Source organism: Ailuropoda melanoleuca, chromosome 5, assembly GCF_002007445.2.
Source record: "Ailuropoda melanoleuca isolate Jingjing chromosome 5, ASM200744v2, whole genome shotgun sequence".
Taxonomy (NCBI): Eukaryota; Metazoa; Chordata; class Mammalia; order Carnivora; family Ursidae; genus Ailuropoda; species Ailuropoda melanoleuca.
The window spans coordinates 58,512,110-58,534,256 of NC_048222.1; the positions used below are offsets into that span (position 1 = coordinate 58,512,110).

General features: G+C 37.3%; 1 protein-coding gene and 1 pseudogene across 1 annotated transcript; both read right to left on the bottom strand.

Annotated features, from left to right (window-relative positions):
- Nucleotides 1–2,753: 2,753 nt before the first annotated feature.
- On the bottom strand, nt 2,754–3,542 carry LOC100469177 (jupiter microtubule associated homolog 2). Its single transcript, XM_011227824.3, is given in 5 exon segments — nt 2,754–3,157; nt 3,160–3,232; nt 3,234–3,456; nt 3,458–3,509; nt 3,512–3,542. Coding segments are annotated over 5 exon segments (783 nt in total).
- Nucleotides 3,543–7,773: 4,231 nt separating this feature from the next.
- Nucleotides 7,774–8,086, bottom strand: LOC109489995 (annotated as a pseudogene).
- Nucleotides 8,087–22,147: the final 14,061 nt, after the last annotated feature.

Genomic DNA, 22,147 nt, shown 5'->3' on the forward strand with positions numbered 1-22,147 from the left:
TAGCAAATTTATTGAAAAGACTTTTTCCTTCATTGAATTGAATTGACGCCTTTCTAAAAATTATTTGATCATATGTGTATGATCTCTTTATGGAATCTCTATTCTGTTCCATTGAACTGGAGGTTTATTGTTGTATCAATACAATGTTATCATGATTATAACTATATTATAAGTCTTGAATTCAGGCAATGTACACCCACCAATCTTGTTCTTCTTCAAGATTTTGACTATTTTAAATCCTTTGCTTCTTCATGTAAATTTTAGAATCAGTTCATCAACAAAAAGACTACTAAAAATTTGAGGTTTCGTTGAATACATTGATTAATCTGGAGAAAATGAACATTTTAACAGTTTGAGTCTTCCAGTTTTTGAAAATAGTTTATCATTCTGTTTATTTAGATATTCTTTTGATGTTAATTAAACATTGTTAAATTCTTTTTTTTTACATGATTGCTAAGTTTTATTCAATAGTTATGCCCAATCCTGCTTTATAAAAACAACAAAGTGCCCCTGTCAAAACTGCATTGTGATGTGAGCACAGGCTTCTTGTTTTTGACACAGCTCTAGAAAATACTTGGCACCAAATGCACATAAAAAGTTTTAAGGCTTAATAAAAATACAGACTAATAATTGCTCAATGCAGCTTAGAGGTTGAGAACAGGATGCTAAGAGTTAATGAATCTTCCAAATACAGGCAGTCCGGAACACATAGAGCATTTTCAAATATGAATGGCCACCCTCCTCGGGCTCACAGGAGCAGCAGAAACTCCTCCCCTGCTTCTCCCAGTGACCATACTACTCTAAACCCCTTCCTATGGCCCCAGGGAGGGGAAGATGCAAGGAAATGTGAGGCAGGGCATCTGTCTTGCTGTGCAGAGGCTCTTGCTACAGTCCCTGTTCACCTCCATTCCCACATCTGCCTCCCCCATCTCCACCCAAGCTCCCTGCCAGTGGACAGAACTAGAGAGCTCTTCCTCTCACTGGGTGGACTACAAGGTCAGGGTTCCTGGCAATACAGTTTAGAATTCACAAATCATTTTCTTGCATATTAAAAAGCAAAACAAAACAGTCATAGATGGCAGTTCATTTCTACCATTCGAACATTGCGCTGTTAAGTAAATTAGCGTGTTTGGGGTTAAACCCTAACCACCACTTATGACATTTTTGAATGGGGAAAAAATGCTCTGGATTTATAAGAAAAAACTTTTTTTACAAATGGCCATTTGAAGAGTGGAGATAGGAAGAGCATTTGAGAGAATGAGAGAGTAGCACAGAATGTTTTTCACCCCTGCATGAACAGGGCAGTTGAAAGGAAGGAAATCGTTTTTGGTTAACAAAGCCATGTGCAGACCCGTCAATGCGCCAGGTGTAAGAGGTGTAGCTCAGCAGATAGCTTGCTCCTGCAGGCACTTAACTGCCTAGGCCACTGTGATTGCGAATAAACAACGTTGTTGCTTTTTAAAATTGTAACAACAATGGAGGTATTTTTAGCACCTGCCATTAGCTTTGTAGGCTAATATCAATAACCACTCATATCAATAACTACCCCACCCAAACCCTGTCCTCTGTTAACTGTTGGTCCAACATGAGAGAAATAGAAGAACAGAGACTGTAGCCTTTAGGAGCCAACTGGGAGAATTTTTGCCTGATGGGTTAAGGCAACGTGACTCTGGCCAGCCACTATGTTTCTTTGCAAGAATCGTGGAATTGACCATTTGAGATTTTGTTGTCAAACTACTTAATCTTCTGGCCCAAGGTCTCCAGGTCTCTTCTGGAAGCTGAACATGGTCCAGAGGTTCTGCAAAGTTTTATAAAGAGCGGCTAAGCAAACTTTTCTTCCTCTTTCCTGTATCGGAGCAAATGACTTTTTCCTAGAATGGTGTCAGAAACAGATCGGAGTCAACAGTCACTTATGTAAAGCTGGTATTTTAGAATAGCTCTTTACTTTAGAGATTAAAGATTCAAACCTAAGACCCCAAGGTTCTGGAACATCTCTTCTTCCCACCGTCAATAGGAATAAAATAAGATAGATAAAGGATTTAAATAACCCCATTATCTGGATGCACGTGGACAGAGTTTTAAAGTTGCAGAAGTCGGGGGCTTTCCAAACAGAAAGAAGAGGGACTTGTAAAAGGAGTTGTCCACCCCATTGGTGATAGGCAAAGCCCTAGACTGTAGGCTGAGGAGAAAAGAAGGGAATAATTCATAGAAGATCAGCCTGGAAATGAAAGGCAGAAATTCCCACATAAGATCTGGCCAAGCTTTTAGATGGCAAAGATGGAGCACCTCAGAGGACCTGGACACAAAAGCTTTCCGTAACGCTGAGACTGAGAACTACTTCTTGGTTTTTGTTAACAGCTGTGGAGAACAAGCAACTGAGGTATCTCAGGAAGGGTGCAGAGCAACACTCTTGGGGCTGACTGGAAAGGAGGTGCTGGGGGACCAGCTGCTGCAGTCCCCGGGTCAGAAACCATGCCTTAGTGAACGGTGTGAGGACCTGAGGGGCCGGCCAGAGACTCTCACTCCCGCTATTAGTGTTTTGACTTATAGCTTCGCTCCTCGATACAACAGCAACAGACAAGTTGTTTTTTATTTTCTTGTCAAGGCTTTAAACCCTGTTACCTAGTGATTCCTGGACCCCAGGTCAGCCAGCAGAGCACTGGTGCGAAGAGACTGTAGGCAGCCCCACGTCACCAGACCACCCCGTGAACTTGTACCACCTGCCCTCACGCTGCTCACAGAGTCCTGTCACGTCAGCAGTCGTAAGGGAGTATTACACACGGGAAGTCACACTTCATCCCCATCAGGACATGATCTTGGCAACGGTCAGGAAGGTGGGGTCCTCGTGGCTCTGGGATGGCAGCAGAGCGGGCAGCGTGTTCAGGTACACAAAGGACCACCTCCCCGCCTGGCTCCTTTGGGCTAAAGGAAACTATCTGAAATCCTACCTCTCTGGTGTCTTGGCTGGCTACAGGGAAAGCAGCAGTCTCTTCGTAGAAGGAGTTCCTGGGTTCGTCTCCAGGCAGGCTCAGGACTTTGTTGTGAGAAGCAGACCACGGGCCCAACCTGGCCTCATGGCTTTCACCCAGAGGCATGGGCTGCTGAGCTCAGCCTACTTCTCCAGGGCCACCCTTGTCACCAGCTCTTCTCTGGGACAGATGCTCATTGCAGTTTTAAGGGCCGATTTGGGGTCTTCTCCTTCACACGAGAACGCATGGTTCTTGGGTTTGTTTTGGGTGTGCCAAAGATGAAGTGGCAGAGAGTGGGGACCCAAAAATATCACTGGCCTTCCCACCAGGTGGGTTCAGACACGGAGCCTACACAGGCATCGATTCGTCAAAGATACTACTTCCTTTCCCCTCTGCAGGATTGGTCCTTTTCGGTATGTTCTAAGGCTCTTGAGTTGGTCCAAAAATATTAGATGCCATCCTGTTGGGCCTGCTCAAAGGAGCAGCTTCCAAAAAGATTGCTCACCTCTCCTCCCAAGGGTTTCATAGCCCTGGAGCCGACCGGCCACCCTCGCTCTCTGGACCCTGGAACATGTCACCCATGGTCAGGCGCCTCCTCCAAACATTGTTAAATTTTTTTTGGCTTTAGTTTTAACTTAATTTTCCAATTGTCTGTTGTTAGAAATACAATTGCTTTTATATTGACCTTTTATTCTGCAACCTTGTTAAATTCACCAATTTTTCTAGCAGGGTTTTCTTTTTTTCAGTATTTCTTAGTATTTTCTATGTAGACAATGAAGGGGAGCAGAATTTGCCACCCCCAGATATGCCTTGGGCATAAGAATTATTTTAGGTTTATTATTTGTAAGAAGGTGCAGACACAGAAGAACCTCTGAAAAACAGAGTAGAAGTTGCCCTTTTGTAAGAAACATTTACGTTTATTAGGGAACCTCCATCTGTAAGAGTGTCTCTCCCTCTCTGTACAAGGAATAGAAAGATGACTAAATCTCCAGAAACTCTTATCAATGGAGAAGGGAAGGATTTAGATCTGCTTAACCACAGCCTTACTTGTTACTGTGCTTTTCCTCATGATCCCCCAATTAACAGACCTCCCTTTTTCTCACCCCCCACAACATCTTTCTTTTGTAGTTGGCTGAAGATGGTATTTAAGGTATTAGCTTAAGCCATTTTGGGGAATTACTCAGTTTTCTGGGCTCTCTCCCCTGTATATAGAAAGTACTCATGTTATTAAACTTCTATTTGTTTTTCTCCTATTAATCTGTCTTTTGATACAGGGGGTCTCAGCCAAGAACAAAAGAGAGTAGAGAAAAATTATTTTTCCTCCCCAACAACAATCACACAATTTATGAATAAGGAAAATTTTACTTCTATCATTTTATCTTTTGTCTTTTTTTTTTTTAATGTCTTTTGTCTTCTTCTTGCCATATTGTACTGGCTAAGAACCGTTGATCAGTTTTAAGAAAAGACATCCTTAAAAATAAAACAAGACGAAACCAGAGAGAGAGACAAACAACAAGAGTCTCTTCATCATAGGAAACAGAGTTGCTGGAGGGGAGGGCAATGGGGGAATGGGGTAACTGGGTGATGGGCATTAAGGAGGGCACATGATGTAATGAGCACTGGGTATTATATAAGACTGATGCATCACTGGCCCCTATCTCTGAAACCAATAATACATTATATGTTAATTAATTGATTTTAAATTAAAAATAAAATAAAATAAAATATCTCATGTAAAAAAAGAAAAGAAAAGGAAAGACATCCTTGCATTTTGTTCTGGTATTAAGGGGCAAACGTAATGTTAAGTATGTTACCTTTAGATGTTGAAAATACACTCTCACACACATATTTTAGTGTTTTGGAAGAACAGATGTTTGGTCAGTACAGTAAATGGTTTATGTATATGAACCCTTATTAGTATATTTAAATCTTACTTTTAAAACTATTGCTATCTATCAACTTAAACATTAAACTGAACCTTTAACAAATTAAGGCATTAACGCTAGTATTCTGAAGAGGTGTGGCAGTAAGCATACCTGGAGGAAGTCATTCCCAAATCCTTTGTGTTATTTTTATTTATTTTTAATTAATTTATTACATTTTTTAAAAATCTGAGTATAGTTGACACACAATATGTTAGTTTCAAGTGTACAACATAGTGTTTCAACACGTTTATGGATTATACTGTGTTCACCGCAAGTGTAGCTGCCATCTGTCTCTATGCGATGCTATTAGAATATCACTGACTATATTCTTCATACTGTGCCTTTATTTCCATGACTTCTTCATTCCATAACTGGAACCTTGTATCTCCCTCTCCCTTCCACCCATTTTGCTCATCCCCCCCACCTGTTTGTGTTGTCTTTAAATTAAAAAATTAACCCATACGACAGTGCTCTAAAAGTTGAAATGTTTAGGAATACCAACTGATAAAGACACTGACTGACAACACTATATTCCCATGAAACATCACTATATTAAGGAATTTGGTAAGCTTATCTTCCAGATACAGATATTCCTTATGAGATTTTGATCATCACATTTGCTTCCTCACGTTTCCTGTACCCCAAATCCCCATCATTACCAGGAATCTTGGTGCAACTATTATACACTTCCAATGGCCCCCACGGTGTCTCCTACAAATTCAGGGGCCCTCACTTCCGCCATCAGCTTTATTTGTCGCTTCTCCAGCGCCAACTCCAGGATGTTCTGATCTGACCCCATAAGGGCTACTTTGAATGATTCCTTTCCCTTTCTGCCCTTCAGTTTGTTTATAGGTAAGAGAGGGGAGGGTTGGCAGCTAAACAAAATGTTTACTAAAATATTGAAAATACAAGTTCATGTCTTCTATAGAGTTGGTTCTGTGTATATATATATTAACTTTAAAAACAAAGCAGGAAAAAAAATTGTTCCACTGAAGAGTCAGAGCGTGTCAGGAATAGCTCCATTATGGGAGACTCCTAATATCCAGGGATTTGGCAAGCTCAGGCACTACTTTTGTACTTGAGAACAAAGAACGTAAATCCTTTTATAAAGTTAAGAATCCCTTTGTTCACAAAATAATCACATCCTATTTTATCTGTTTTGTAAGTTTGGATTTCTGTATTCTGGGTCTAGTTAAAGCCAAGCACACCCATGGTAAACACAAAAGTATACTGCTTTGTTCCACAGTACTTTTAAGCCTGCTGTTTTGTATGATCAAAATACAGGACAGCATACAAATGCATTCAGGGTATGTAGAAACTCTTAATGTATATTGGCTAGACGGATTCCTTTCCAAGTTCATCCGCTGCAAAGCTACTCCTTCACCCCTAATGGACTCCACCACATGCCTGCTTGTTGGCTTTCTGTCGTAATTATGCTTCCACTACAACAGAATTTTTACCTTTCCTTGAATTGCTATCCTTTTTTATATCTCCATGCTGTTGCATTAGTTGTTTTTGTTGCCTAGAATGTCCTTTCTCTCCTCTCAACTGATTAAATCTTACCCAGTTCTTAAGATCTAATGCAAATAGTGTTTATCTCTGAAGTCTTCCCTGAATTGCTAGCTATTACTGAAAGCCCCCATAGCATTCTATACCCATTTTTATTAGAGAATTTACAAACAACAGCTTGGCTGTTCCAGTTCACGTATGTTAACTTGACTAAGCAGGGCCACGTCTAATTCATCTTTATATTCTGAATACTGAGGACAAAGTAGATGCTTGAGAACTGTTGACTGAGTGACTACGTGAGTGAATGAATGAATGAATGAATTTTTAATTTTCCTCTGTTCTGCTTTCTTGAACTCCTTTTCTTTGGTCTTAGTATTTTTTCCACAGCACTTAACACATTCTAACATACTACTTAATTTTCTTATTTTTTATATTTATTGTCAGTATCCTCCCATTAAGGTGTGGTGTTTGTCTTTAGAATATGTTAATATTTATTTAAGGAATTGATAAAATAAATGATTCCTGCTACATATTTTCCCTTCTATTGTCATGTCGTTGATTTTTGTGATTTAAGAAGTTGGCTGAATTTACATATTATCCTGATTTCTAGTTCCCCAGTAGCCTGACACCTTTGTCTGAAATTCCTCATCAGCCGAATAGGATTCTTTGTGATAAGGCTTTGAGTTTCTGTTAAATATTTAACTTCTCACTAAATATTTTCACCTTTTATCAGCTTAAATGAGTTAACACAAACAAATATATCAAATTGTCCCTAGTAGAAAACAAGGCAGAGGAAAGCATTCACTCATTCAAGGGGTATTTCTCTAGCACTACCCATGTGCCTTTATTCACTAAGCAGGCGACAGTCACTACCCTGACAGAGCTGAAATCTACAACAGAAATCCTCAGACATTTGGTATTCGCAACATACTTACAAATGCTGGAGTTCGGGGGAGGTTAAAAAAATTTCAATGTTCATATATAATCACTATCATAGTATAAGACTGCATCTCAATAAACGTGCCCATGATTAACAGTAAAAGTATCCATGATTATTATAATTATCAATAAAGTCTTTTTAAAAAATTAAAATAGTACAGGGGCCATAGCAGTGGTATGAGGTTGTCAACAGTGTAGCTTCTATGTGTATCATCCCATCATACCCTTCCCAGAGGCAAGGTCAGGTTATCAGGGTCCAAGAGTCAAGTTTGAAATAGCAGTCTAACCCGCAACCAAGCTGGATTGTTCTATCCAAAGGAACCCCAAGTGTCTTCTGCAGTAGAATTTCTGTGTAAGTCAGCTCCAGACCCTGGGACCGCCGTGCTGTGCTGGGGATGCAGCTTCCTCAGCAGCAGAGGGATATTTGGAGATTAATATTGAAAGCTACACTGGGTCTGGATATCCTCAAGAAACTGCTGTAGCTCCTCACCTTCAAACCACCCTCCAGGCTTGGGATCAGTGCCTTCCACCGCGCGGCGGTCTCTGGGCCAAGGTTGGCCAAACAGGCCGACGCAAACTCATGAAGCTTCTTCTGGAGCAACAAGCTACAACACTGGCAAGGGTCTCTGTTTCTGAAACAACTGAAACGGGCTGTGTGTAATTGCAAGTTTTCATGAGGACCTCAGGAAGTTCCAGTTCGTCCTCTGCGCTCTCGTTCTGTTGCTTCCGATGCTCCAGAAGCATATGTACTTCTTTTCTTTTTTTTAGATTATTTATTTATTGGGGTTTTTTTTTTGTTTTGTTTTAAAGATTTTATTTACTTATTTGAAAGAGACAGAAACAGGCAGCGAGAGAGGGAACACAAGCAGGGGGAGTGGGAGAGGAAGAAGCAGGCTCATAGCTGAAGAGCCTGATGTGGGGCTTGATCCCATAACCCCGGGATCACGCCCTGAGCCGAAGGCAGACGCCCAACCCCTGCGCCGCCCAGGCGCCCCTAGATTATTTATTTATTTATTTGACAGAGAGAGCGCGAGAGAGTGAACACAAGCAGGGGGGAGCTGGAGACGGAGAAGCAGGCTCCCCTCTGAGCAGCGATGCAGGTCTTGATCCCAGGTTGCTGGGATCATGACCTGAGCCTAAGGCAGACGCTTAAGGACTGAGCCACCGAGGCGCCCCAAGCATATGAACTTCTGAATTTAGTAGTGTTTCAGCTGTCACCCCTTCAGTACCTTGCTTCTGTTTTCTGAAAACTGTTTACTGTCTCCACTAAGCTCTATTGTATAATAAAGAGGCTAAATTTTCATATGACTTAGTAAACATTCTGCCTTTGCAGGATGTTAGCTTGACCTCACAGTGCAATACTTATCTCTTGCTCACTTGCTTTCTACACTTTTCACAGGCTATTCAACTAAGTGTTCTTTTATAACCCAGAGCAAAAGCAGTTTAGTTACAAGAATAAAATTTATACTTTGATGAAAATTTAGGGGTCACTGACTGAGAATTTCTGGTCTTGGATATTGTACAAGTTTGCCGTGAGAATGCGAAAATGGACATGTCTGTTGAAAGGATGTGCAGCTAGTTGGCAGGGATGTGAGTGTTCTGTGTAGTCAGCAGACAGCGTGAAGGCCCTAAGAAGGGCACACATCCAAGAAAGAAGAATGGTGGTGCTCTCAAAGACATATACTTCTACCTCACAAATTAGCTCTGGTCAGCTCAGGATCAGGACCTCCTGGCGTTCTGAGGTGCTGTTGACTCGTGGTTGTGGTAAATTTCATTCAACCTTAGCCTGGGGTATGACCATGGTACAATTTCCTTATGAACTACCTCTGTTTATATTCTTCCTTCCCAGTGGCCCTTACTTGTTGCTGAGTATAAATTTCGTGTCAATCGAGGGGGAATGGGATAGGCTGGTGATGGGTAGTACGGAGGGCATGTATTGCATGGTGCACTGGGTGTTATACGCAAGTAATGAATCATGGAACTTTACATCAAAAACTAGGGATATACTGTATGGTGGACTAACAAAATATAATAAAAAATATTATTATAAAAAAAATTTCATATCAGTCGAGCTTCATTTTTTTCTCCTAAATGTAGGACAATGTTTCAATGCTCATAGCAACAGCTTTCTGATTCTATTTGATAGTAGTTTTTATTTTTCTCTTGTAGTTTAACTTATACTTAATAGAAAATATACAAATAAATATATATAAAAGTTTTTAAATATGGGGCACCTGGGTGGCTCAGTCATTAAGCGTCTGTCTTCGGCTCAGGGCATGATCCCAGAGTCCTGGGATTGAGCCCCACATCAGGCTCCTCCGCTATGAGCCTGCTTCTTCCTCTCCCACTCCCCCTGCCTGTGTTCCCTCTCTCGCTGGCTGTCTCTTTCTCTCTCTGTCAAATAAATAAATAAATAAATCTTAAAAAAAAAGTTTTAAGTACATGGATTGAGAATCATTATACAATGTACAGTTACCAAGAGATATCCCCAAAATATAAGGACTTTCACGTCTTTGAAAGTAAAAGATAGAAAAAGATAAAACAGAATTCTAAGCTAATGACAGCTGATGATTTTCATGTACCATATGCATAAGGAGACACACTCAAGATTGTTTAAAGCAGGAATATCTGTAATAGGCCAAACTGCAGGTGAATGGATAAACAAATCAAAATATGTTCATAAAAAATCCTCTATATCAGAGTCAAAGGATGAGCACATCAACATGGATGAATTATGAGAGTATATCGTTTGGCAAAAGATAAAAATCACTAAGAGTACATATGTAGAATTATTTTATAGGTAAAATGATAACTATTGAATATGAATATGAAGATATTGGCTAAACTGGAAAAAAAGGTAAGGAGATAATTAATTCCAAAATTTGTAGTCACCTAAGGATGCGGTGTGTGAAGGGAAGTTGATGTGATCACTGAGGGGCACACCAGAAGTTCAAGGTATTGGCCATATTCCATTTCTAGAGCTGGGTAGGAGAATATATGGATCTTCATTTCAGTATTATTCTTTATGATTCAGTATATTATAAATATAATTTTGCATATATTTAATAATTAATAAAACAATTACAAATCAAAACAATAACCTAATGAAAAGCAATGGGAAAATAGTAAGTTGTATTCATATTTAGCATAACGGCTAGACTACAATTTCATATATGAGCAGCTTCTTTCCAAGAAATTAATAGACCTTGGCAACTTTTTGTTGGGTGTAAAATCTGTAATCTCAGATTTTCCAAAAATTGCCATGTGGCTTTCTAGCCTCATGTTCTATTAATAACATAATAATTAAATATTAATAACATTCATAAATGGTTAAACACATTTAATGGTGCAATTTGCTTAGGAATTTTTAGTGCAATGTATACATGCAACATATTTTGAGAGTCATATTATCTTTGGTGTGTTTCGTATGTGTTTACATGTTTGTGTGAATCCAATTTCTCTATAAGATTCACACAGAGATGTAGGAATCCAGGAATCAACCACGACTTCCCTGTCTTCATTTTTTTTCACTCCACTTCCTATATAACATTTAAATTCATCCTCTCCTCCACATTCTCACTGTCTCTACCTTGGCTCAGACCTTCGTCATCTGTTGTTTTTATTATTTTAATAGCTTTCTAATTGTTTTCCCTGCCCCATCTTTCTCTGCCACTTCAACCTCCACAGAACCTATAGGCAGACTGATATTTCTATAACACAAATCTTGCCCTAGATTCCTAATTTCCTACAGAGTAGAACCTAAACTCCCCAGAATGACATGAAAGTCTTTTAAAAATCCATGTGCAGGGGCGCCTGGGTGGCACAGCGGTTGGGCTTCTGCCTTCGGCTCAGGGCGTGATCCCGGCGTTATGGGATCGAGCCCCATATCAGGCTCCTCTGCTGGGAGCCCGCTTCTTCCTCTCCCACTCCCCCTGCTTGTGTTCCCTCTCTCGCTAGCTGTCTCTATCTCTGTCAAATAAATAAATAAAATCTAAAAAAAAATAAATAAAAAATAAAAATAAAAATCCACGTGCAGCCTATTTTCCTAGCCTTATATATACCTTGTATATACCTTTCCTACTCTTATAAATATCTTCAGTTTCACCAAGCATTTCTACTTTCTCTGATATATGTGATTTTCCCTCTTGGTAATTAATTGCTATTTGTATCCTCTTAATGAACTTGTATCTACTCTCTAAAACTTGTCTTCATCATTACCTCTTTTGTCCTCATTTCTTCTGACCTTATCCCATCCCCTGGCACAGTTAGATACTTTTTCTTCTGTACTTCATTGATATGTAGGACATATTTCTGTGACCAAATTTTTAATAATATAGTGGAAAAACTCCTTTGTTTGTCTCTTCTTCTAAGCTGTGTGCACCTTGAGAAAGGAGGTCGAAAGTTATTTCTCTTTGTATTCCTAGGGTTAAAACATTATCTGCAAAACATTTTGTTGAATAAATAAAAGAGTCAAGAAAGAAACCATTAAAGAGGGCAATTACAGATGCACAACTTGGGCTAAAGATCGGAAGGAGAAAGAGCCTGAGCTTCAAGTTGTTCCTAGCTTGAATGTAAGAAAATTAACCAAAGAACAAGTAAAAGGTTTCATTCACTCAGACTGAAGTATTCCTCACCATGTACCATTAGCTTTAACCGAATAAAACATTAAGAAAAAAAAATCATTATGCAATAAAAGTGAGTCCTACAATTGATCGTTAAAGAAATAAACTGAAAACAAAGGAAAAAGATTTCATTTTTGGTGTCCTCGACCCGTGTCGAGAAAATGCCAAGCAAATATTTTGGGAAGGAGAAAACCAGTGCACATCGGTGCAGAAGCTTCTTTGTGGGCAAATACGATCTATGTGATGAAATGTTTGATCAAAATGTTTATTTGAAATGTTGGTGTTCTACTAGACTCAGGAAAGGTTTCTATTCCAAACATTTACTTTTTGTCATTGTGAAAGAGGGTTCAGTGAATCCAATTAACTGAGCAGAAAAGACTACCTAAGGCCAGATGCACTCCTTTATTCCTTCCCAGAGGGCACTATGTTGTTTAAACTTTCTTGGGCATTCCAGCATTTGTCTGGGCTTCTCAGAAATCAGCAAGACTATCTGTACTTTTCTGGGAGGAAAAAATGAAGGGAGCAGCTATGGGCTGCTGTGGGCTGTGGGAAGCCACGCAGCTAACTCTGCAGCATGCCCTCTGTCTGATAGCACTGCTAGCTGGCATTTTACCGAGCCCCCCGGCACCCGGCACTGCGCAAAGCACTTTACGTACATCTATGGTCTCGTTTAACTGTCAACAATACAGTCAGAAACATTTTTGCCCCCGTTTAACAGACGGAAAAGCAGAGTCTCAAATAACTTGCTTTAAGGTCACATAATACAGCCATAAGCACCTGAGCCAAGAATTGAACGTAAGCTTGTTTTAGTTAGTTGCAAGATTTAACAAAAAACAAATTCAAGACACTCAAATATTGCATGGGACATGCTTACACAAAAAAATTAGACGTTGTTCATCTTAAATTCAAATTCAATTGGATGTCCTGTATTTTTGGTGACCTTATTTTGAGCGAGCTTAGCCCCCATAACGGGTGGCCACCCAGTAAACTGCTTCGGCAGAGGATGCCAAGGATGTCTCTGGGTGAGCAAACTGACAAAGCACAGACAATAAACATGCAGATCCAGATTTTTTTTTTTTTTATTAGCTCCAGATTGGACAGAGTCGCATGTCTTCCGTGTCCTGGATGCCATCACTTACACAGATTCCATCTGCCTGTGAGGTTGGGACTCAGACCTTGGATGGAGGAAACTAAAGCACAAAATCACATCCAGCCCTAGAGGCAGATTTCCGTGAATTTGATGAAGCTTCAGCCTCAAGGCTTCTCACTCGCATGGGCCTGTAGTCCTAATTTTATACGCTTTTTCTTATAGTGGAGTCTATAAATTATATACACTTCAGGCCCCAAAACCTGGGTCTGTCCCACACAAAGAGTTTATGTCAGAACCAGAATTCAAAGCCAAAATTTTCCCCTCCCCAACTTTTTTGCTTTTTAAATGCTGGCTTGAAATTGCTTAGAATCGGTCCTTACACCTAAAAAGTGCTCTATGCATGTTTGGTAAATGGGTGAATGAACAAATGAATGAATGGATAGCAGATTTGAGAAAATCAATTAGAAAATTCATGCTCTTAAACACAGTATTGAGAACTCAATCATTCACATTGTTATACAAGTCCTGACCACTTGACACTTTCCTTCACATTGTTTCATGTTTTCTCTCCAGAAAAAAGTACATTTATTTAACAGTATAATATCTGTTACCAGGGATAGGAATTAGGGACAAGAGTCTCCTTTATTCCTCAGGCTTGGTAGAATTAGGAGGTGGTCCCAGAGTTTGTCTTTGTAAAGCCATTCTTTCCATTATTTAAGCTGGGGTATTTCAGCATGGCTTTATTGTCATTGTATTTATTCCTATTATGTTACAAGGGGGTTGTCCCAGCTGTTTTTACCTTATTAGACTTTTTAGAAGGCTGCTTATCTTTTGCCTGGTTACTCTTAACTAATTGAATGCTTGGGATAAAATGGACTCTGGGCATATTTCTTACCCAGTTAATTACTTTCCTGCTCATTGGGATAATTGCATGTTTTGTCTGCCCTAGAGAAAGGACACCCAAATCAATAGTAAGGAGACTGCAGAGATGGGGAACAGGTTAGGCATGGGATGCTTATTCTTAATAATCCATCAGTAGCCATGCAACCTACTGTAGAAGCAAAATTCCATACTGAAGGTCCTGAAGGGACACACAGCACCTCCCTTACAATGTATCTTCTCAGTATCACAATTGGACTATATGATTAAGCAATATTCTGTAAGGTCATATAGCTAGAAACAGTGGAGCTGGAACTTAGAATATATTCCATTCCAAGTCTTTGTCTTGTACAAAAAAATTGTCAGTCAGAATTCTGTCATTTTTTTTTATATTTGACTGTTTTTATTCATCGGTATTGAAAGATGTATATGTACACATAGTACATTTGTAAAATACAGAAAAGTTCAGAGAAGAAAATAAAAATTAGCTGTATTCTGATAGCTACTAACATTTTGTCTGTATGTTGTTTTTCCAGTATTTTCATACATACATCTGTACACATGAGCTTTTTTCAGAATAGAGTTGAAATGACTATATTCTATAGAACTAACTATAATTTTTATCTTAATTTCTTTTGCACAATAAGTCTGATAGAACTTAAGAAATAAGCAGGATATTAGTCTGTAAATAGGCCATTAACAAGTTCATTAGTTAACATCATATTTATACCTATATTATTTATTGCAATCCTTTGTTGAACTTAGGTCTCTAATGGTTTATCATCTAGTGGTATCTATCTACAAAAGAAAATATTAAAACATTTCACAGGGATGTCTGAGTTCAGTTCCCTTACATTAACCTAAATTCAAAGTATGTTCCCCATAAAGTTACATTCAGAGAATGAGGTCTTACCCAACGTGTAAACAACCATCTATCATATTAGATGTACATCTAGACCATAATAAATGTGATAACTGTTGTTTTCCAGTTAAGATTGTTAGTATTCATTCAGAAAGCTATTAATATACTAAAAATATATAAAAATATATATAATGAATGACTCAATTTCGAATGGTCCAAAAACCTGTTACCTAAAACACTTGCACTGTGAACACTATGAATGGACTTTTAATGATACATCCAGCCTTTTTTTTTTTTTTTTTAAGAATGTGTCACAACCTAAATCCTGGAATTTAGGAACTCATTGATTATAATGGGTGCAAGACTCTACCTTTGAGCTTCTGAGTCTCCAAATTCACATTTTTTTAAGTTTATTTATTTTTTTAGCAATTTCTACGCACAATGTGGGGCTCAAACTCATGACCTTGAGATCGAGAGTCCCATGCTCTTCTGACTGGGCCAGCCAGACCCCCCAAAATTCACATAATTTTCAAGCAATTAACTATGATATGTCCTAATGAAGATAATTTTTCACATCTTGACACTTATGTGTATTAGACAAGAGTTGCAAACTTTTCTTTCAAAATTGGTGGAAAGTAGGAGCAAGGCAATGAGGTGGGGTTTTTTAAACTACTGTTGCTGCCAACTATGATTACTCTTGTTGTCACAAGTCCTGTCACAAGTATTGGCAGCTGGTCTAATCTGGAACCAATAGCTGTAGGTTACCGTGTGTAGATATGCTATTAAGTTATAGAACAGCTTCAACTCTATAAATGAAATATATGATATAGTAATCTCCTGCAATCTGACAAGTGTTTGAAAGTCATACCTAATGATTTGAAATTAAACAAGATAAACTAACTGCCAGTTTCCTAACATATAGTAATTGCCATAAGACAATTAGCCTCTTCAGATACATGGCTAGATTGTGGATATTTTAATTATTTATATTTTCATTCCTCCATCCTTTGTACCTTAAATATTAAAAAAAAGAGTATTATAGGTTAAATTACATATATGCCATAAGAAAAAATATATATACAATCATAAGAAAAAGGGGAAGCGTATTTTATAGTTAAGAAATACTGACAATGAATTAACATTAAATCTGGCTCTCAGGAGCCTAGTAGTCAAGATAAAAGTAGAAACACAAATATTCTCTAATCTTTTTAATATAATATAATAAAATATATTAATTACTCAGGATTGACAAACATTTCCAAGTAGAAATGACTATTAAGAGTTTATTGCAAGAGACTTTAATGAAAGAACTCTAATTGAAATTTTTTCAATAACCACTTTATAGAAAATGCCACATCTTTCTTTAGATACCTTTTTTTTTCCAATTGGTTCTCAGGTGCAGGCTTGAGTTAATTATACACTTAGTTAATGGTATATGATTTTTTTTTCATGTTTTAGCCTTAAAAAATATCAAGATATATTATATCTCAATGAGGGTGGTTCTAGGGAAGCATGTAGCTTTCTGATGAAGTAAATTAATAGAGGTCTGAGGAGCAACATAGAGGAAAATCTTTCATAGATAAAATAGATTTACATTTGTTACTCCAGTGGTCTTCATGCTGGGATATGCTTTCCCCTGGGAGTCCATTAAGACTTTTCACCAGGCACTCAGGCAGGAATAGTCTTAAGGAAATCCATTTCCAAATCTTCAACTGCCATATGTATAGTTTCCTGGAACTGATGTGCCTGACAATTTGCCAGTGGTCAATTCATCATGCCAGAAGCTTCCTGTCTATTCTCCTTTCCTAATTTCTCTTTCATAATTGCTTTTCTCTCACTTTACAAAAGAAAGTCATAGATTTCACACAAAAGGAATCTATATGGTGCCTTAACTCTGGGTGAGGGCCTAATCAAAAGGACAATTTAAATGATACCAATGACTAGAAAATAATTTCTTTTGCCAATCATGTGGCTTCTAATTCTTTGCTTTCAATAAAATTGAATGAAGAACTAATCTAGTAATTAGATCACTATAGATATATTTTTAATGAGTGATCAATATGTGAATTTTTATCTTATTACTTGAAAGGAATTCAATGAATTGAGCTTCTTTGCTGTAGCAAAACTCTTCATTCCCACATATTTATGTGAGAACAAGTTATCTCAATAAATATGTCTGTAAGAACAAAAAATATAATTGATCTTGAAACCTGCTTTATTTTAGAAGAGGATACACGAACTAATCAAAACAAAGCAAGAACATCCATCATCTATTTCATTAAGCAATGTGTTCCTAATAACATTCTACCTGTTGTCCTTAATGATTATATATTAAAATTTGTAATACATTTGTTTTGCCTTGGTCAACATAGATGATCATAGAATATTATAAACAAATATACTTGTACACATTGGCTGTAGTTAAGTATAGAATTGTCTAGAAAAGATTTTCATACACTGAACTTATTTTATAAGGATAAGATTATATGGGGGCATAGAGTGGGAATACAAGAACAGGATGAAAAAGGAATGATGGTAGATTTTTGAAGAATAACTTGTTCATTTTTTTTCGTAATAGATGATAGTGGGCATCTAATCACCATGATAATTAGATTTCATTGAAAACATGTGAAAGAGCCATTTCACATTTTCCTTTTAAATGTTAATATTAGAAAAAAAACACTAGCTTTTACACATATTTGAAGCTAATATTTAAAGATAAAATGAGAAAAAATTGGATGTCAACTTAAAAAGTACAAGATGATTCATAGTTCTGCAAAATTATTTTAGTGAATATAAATAAAATGTTAGAAAATGACTGTATTTATCTATCATGTATATATTTCATTACTTTCACCCAGGCTTTTGATGAAGGAAAGGTGATAGGAAGTGTAAGACCCTTTTATTTCAAGGGTACCAGCAGTGCCGGAATTCTGTGATCTTGACTGGCATACTCTGTAATGCTTAAAATGTCCAATCAGGGCTGGGAAACAAGATCATCCAACCTTCACATGAGATAAGCAAATGTTTCTCCTAACAAAGAAACATTAGATTCTCCTAAGAACAACAAAAGATTTGGTCAAAAACTCACGTGATTTTTGTTTTGTGTCTATGGTGGGTGGAGTCTTTCTTGTTTTTCAAATACAATGTTGTCTTTCTATTGTATACCCATCCCACTCCCAAATTCATAGTTATTTATTTAAAGTACATATTCATTTTTCCTTAAATATATTATCCTTGGATATTCACTTTTGAAATTTCTGAACTCCCAACAATTAAGAGCATTTTATAGGTGCTGCCAGATTAAAAGAGCAAGTAACCTCTTCAGTGCTTGCATTCCAAATGAGGGCAATATCTGTTGTTCCCTGGTCCTGTGATCACTGGCCCTGGTCCTTTGTGTTGCTGCATTTCTTTGTATTGCTCTTTGGAATGCCTAGCCTTCCCTAGAATCTTGTGGTTTCCTGGAGCCAGTGTGGTAAAGAAGAAGAGAACTCAATCCAAAGGAAGAAGATTTGAGATATTTAACCGATTTGACAGTGCATGGATAGGTTAGCACGGATAATTTCCTGTTCTTTACAGGTCTTTGATTTCCTCATCTATAATATAAGAAGATTGGACTAGATGCCACAAAAATTTCTTCAAGTCTCAAAAGTCTGTAACTACATGGAGGAACTTTTTAGGATAATGAAATGTTTTATTTTATGACTATTGTCTACATTGTAGACATTGTATACTTGTCTACTTGTGCTACTGTATACATTATAAAAATTCACTGGTGAATTTTATTGTAATAAAGTTGACGAAAATGAATGACTTTCAGAAATAATGATAACAGTAACACTTACTGAGTGTCATGTGCCAGTTACTAATGTCTTTACATGTATTATTTCATCAACTTATTATATGTACTCTAAGATTTGATACCAAGATTTGATACTATTTTATCCTGATTCTAGTGGGAGGTAACACAGAGGTCTAAAGACATTAATGACTTGCCCAAAGTCACACATCTAGGGAGCGGCAAAACCAGAATTCAAATACATTTCTGTTAATTCCAAAGACTGTTTTTGGATAATTTCTTTATTATTAGAAGAAAAGCTGGAGAATGAGTCCTGTACACTGAGCTACTCCCTCCGAGATCTACACAGCAGAAAGAAAATGGAATTTATTTTTTTTTTCCTCCCTGTCAAGGATTAGTGAGGGTTTCTAGGGTTATCCTGATACCCACCACAGTCCTGGGGATTCCATACTTTGCTTTGTAAACTCAAAAGCACCGCTACTTACATGGAAAAATACAGAAAAAGTAGGTAGGCAAACTGAACAAAATCACAGAACAGGAATTTATGTTTTTGGTGTTGATGTACATACATGTTTTAATTTAAGATGTGCTCAACTGATTGTAAATCATCAGGTACACAGAATCTTAAGTGAATGCTAAACTTTGCCATTTACCTAACCTGAATATTGTCATTTTCCCTTATAAATCAATCTTGCAATGTGTGCTTTTGTTAGAATATGTGCTGTATCAGGTGATTCTTATAGGAAGAGAATTTCATATAAGCAGCAAGGTTGCTTGTGACTTTATTTTAAGTAACAGTAAATAAGCATGTCTAAACCCAGAGAAGAAGGCTTGGTTAACAAAATTGAGTTAAAAAAGAAGTGGTCATTGTTTTTTTGTTTTTTCTCATTAGAATTCTTTCCAGCAGTCCATATTGTTTGGGTTTAGTTAATTGCTTTTTTTGAGAAATATGCAATTATAACACATGTATTTTAATGATACATGGCATGAAGTAATGACCAAAATGTTTTCTGTCTCCAAATCGACATGAAAGCTGCCTACACTGGGGGAACTGATTGGTGGTATCCAGAGGGATATGCCTAGAAATTAAAGATTGATACTGGGAGCCTTTAGTCTTTCCCAAGAGAACATTAACAGCATTTGAGGTCTAAAAGTCATACCCTCAGTAATCTTGCCTGAGAAATTATCATTGGATTTCCTTGGGTCATTGATTCTGCTAATGTACAAGTAATAGATGCTCTCTGCTTCCATCTTTGAGATCTAATTATACCCATTCTTATGAATTAAAAGTAAGTAGTTATTTTATGTTCAGAAATTCCTTAAATATGCTTTTATATTGGGGTTTTCTAGAAGATTTAAGTGGTAACGTAAAAAAAAGTTTAGAATTATTACAGATTATCTTTTTTTGGAGTAGAGGGGTGAGGAAGCTATCAAAATTAAGATTAATTTACATAAGGGGAAATAAACTGCCTCCCATGAAGTTTTTCAATCTTTGATGTCATCTGTGCTAAGACCACGCAGAGAGATTTGTAAAGCACATGTCCTACCCTAGGCTTGCTTTTGAATTGAGCCTTCTTTTTGTGTGCAGAAGCAAAATTAATTATAAGTAATTATAACATTTAAATTCTAGGTTTATTTTCAAGTGTAGCCGAGTTGACTTAAATGGGAATTCTGTAGCTATTTAGTAATTAGGAATGATAGTTCTCTGCAATTCATAATTGGACCCAAAACAGTTGTGTTTTCTTTTCTTTCTTTCTTTCTTTCTTTCTTTCTTTCTTTCTTTCTTTCTTTCTTTCTTATTAAAAGTATTTTCAGCTTCGGCAGAAGAGTACATTTACCGATGACTATGATCTAATAAAAAATTTAGCTGAATGTAAAAGACGGGAAGTTTGTATTTTTTGTTACATTTTTAGAAAGTATTTTTATTGAACAAATTAAAGGAATCTGCATTCTTAATTAATATGTGCATCATTTGAGGTTTTGATACCAGTTAGCCAGTCAGAGGTGATGATTGAAATGAGCATTAAAGGCTAGTAATAAGAGGGGCACCTGGGTGGCTCAGTTGGTTGAGCGACTTACTCTTGGTTTCTGCTTGAGTCATAATCTCAGGGTCCTGGGATTCAGGATTCTGGTATCAAGCCCTGAGCCCCTGTGTGGCTTTGTGCTCAATGGGGAATCTGCTTGTCCCTCTCCCTCCCCCTTGGTGCCTCCCTCCACTCTTTCTCTCTTAATTAAATAAATAAAATCTTAAAAATAGGATAGTAATAAGAGACTTAAAAGAAAATAAACTCATACAATTATGTATAAGCCCTTATTCCAGAACATACAAACATACATGTATATCTGAAAATTGGACTATTCATATCATGAACTAAACATTAATACAGAACAAAAGCTACATCTTATTTCACTATCAGAATCAAAATAATGATGGGTCATAATTTATTTGGGAACATTAGTGACCACATGAGTCTAATAATTGTGTAATCCTAACAAGGTAAGAAGTTATTAATGGATGGCCCACAGCAATTCCCCAACCTAAAATGTCAATTCAAAAACAGTTGGGGGGCACCTGGGTGGCTCAGTCAGTTAAGCATCTGCCTTTGGCTCAGGTCATGATCCCAGGGTCCTGAGATCGAGCCCCACATCGGGCTCCCTGCTCAGCAGGAAGCCTGCTTCTCCCTCTCCCACTTCCCCTGCTGGTGTTCCTTCTCTCCCTGTGTCTCTCTCTGTCCAATAAATAAATAAAATCTTTAAAAAGAACAATTTAAAAAAAAACACAACGGTTTGAATGGAGTATGTTTCCGATTACATTCCCAAAGTAGCATGTGCTTAAAATGACTTACAGAATGCAAAACAGAATTAAGAGGAAGGTTATTGTAAACTGGACCTATCAAGAGGATTCTGGTGTCTCATTAGGTTGCACTGTCTTGGACTAATACCAGCTAACTCATGGGGCTGTCCCAAGAATGACCACAAAAGCAAACCAATAGTCTGCAACAAACAATATTACCAACTAAGATAAAGATTTCCTTCTTCTTTTAAAGGAATGTGAAGTAAAAAGCCCCTGATTTACATGAAATAATGAATTAGGAAACAATGACCTGCACTAAAGATGTTTACTGGAAGATTGCAGCAATTAATCAGATGGTAGGTCATTCCTTTTCTTCTTTTGCTTCATTATGTATACAAATTGTCTTATGGAAGATGTATAATGTCTGTTTTAAAACTTCCCTTTAATTAGCTATCTGCCAGGTTTATGTCTGGAAATTTACTGTGAGTTTGAATTCATCCTATTTTAAAGCTTACTTTACTTTCCTTTTTGAAAAATGAACATAGGCTTATTTGAAATATTCTGGATATTTGAAATATTCTAGAGTAAAGTAGAAGAAAAAGAAAGAAAGAAAGAAAGAAAGAAAGAAAGAAAGAGAGAGAGAGAGAGAAAAAGAAAGAAAGAAAGAAAGAAAGAAAGAAAGAAAGAAAGAAAGAAAGAAAGAAAGATGGATGTAGGGTCTTTATCCTCAGTAATCAACACTTGATACACTGTATGGCT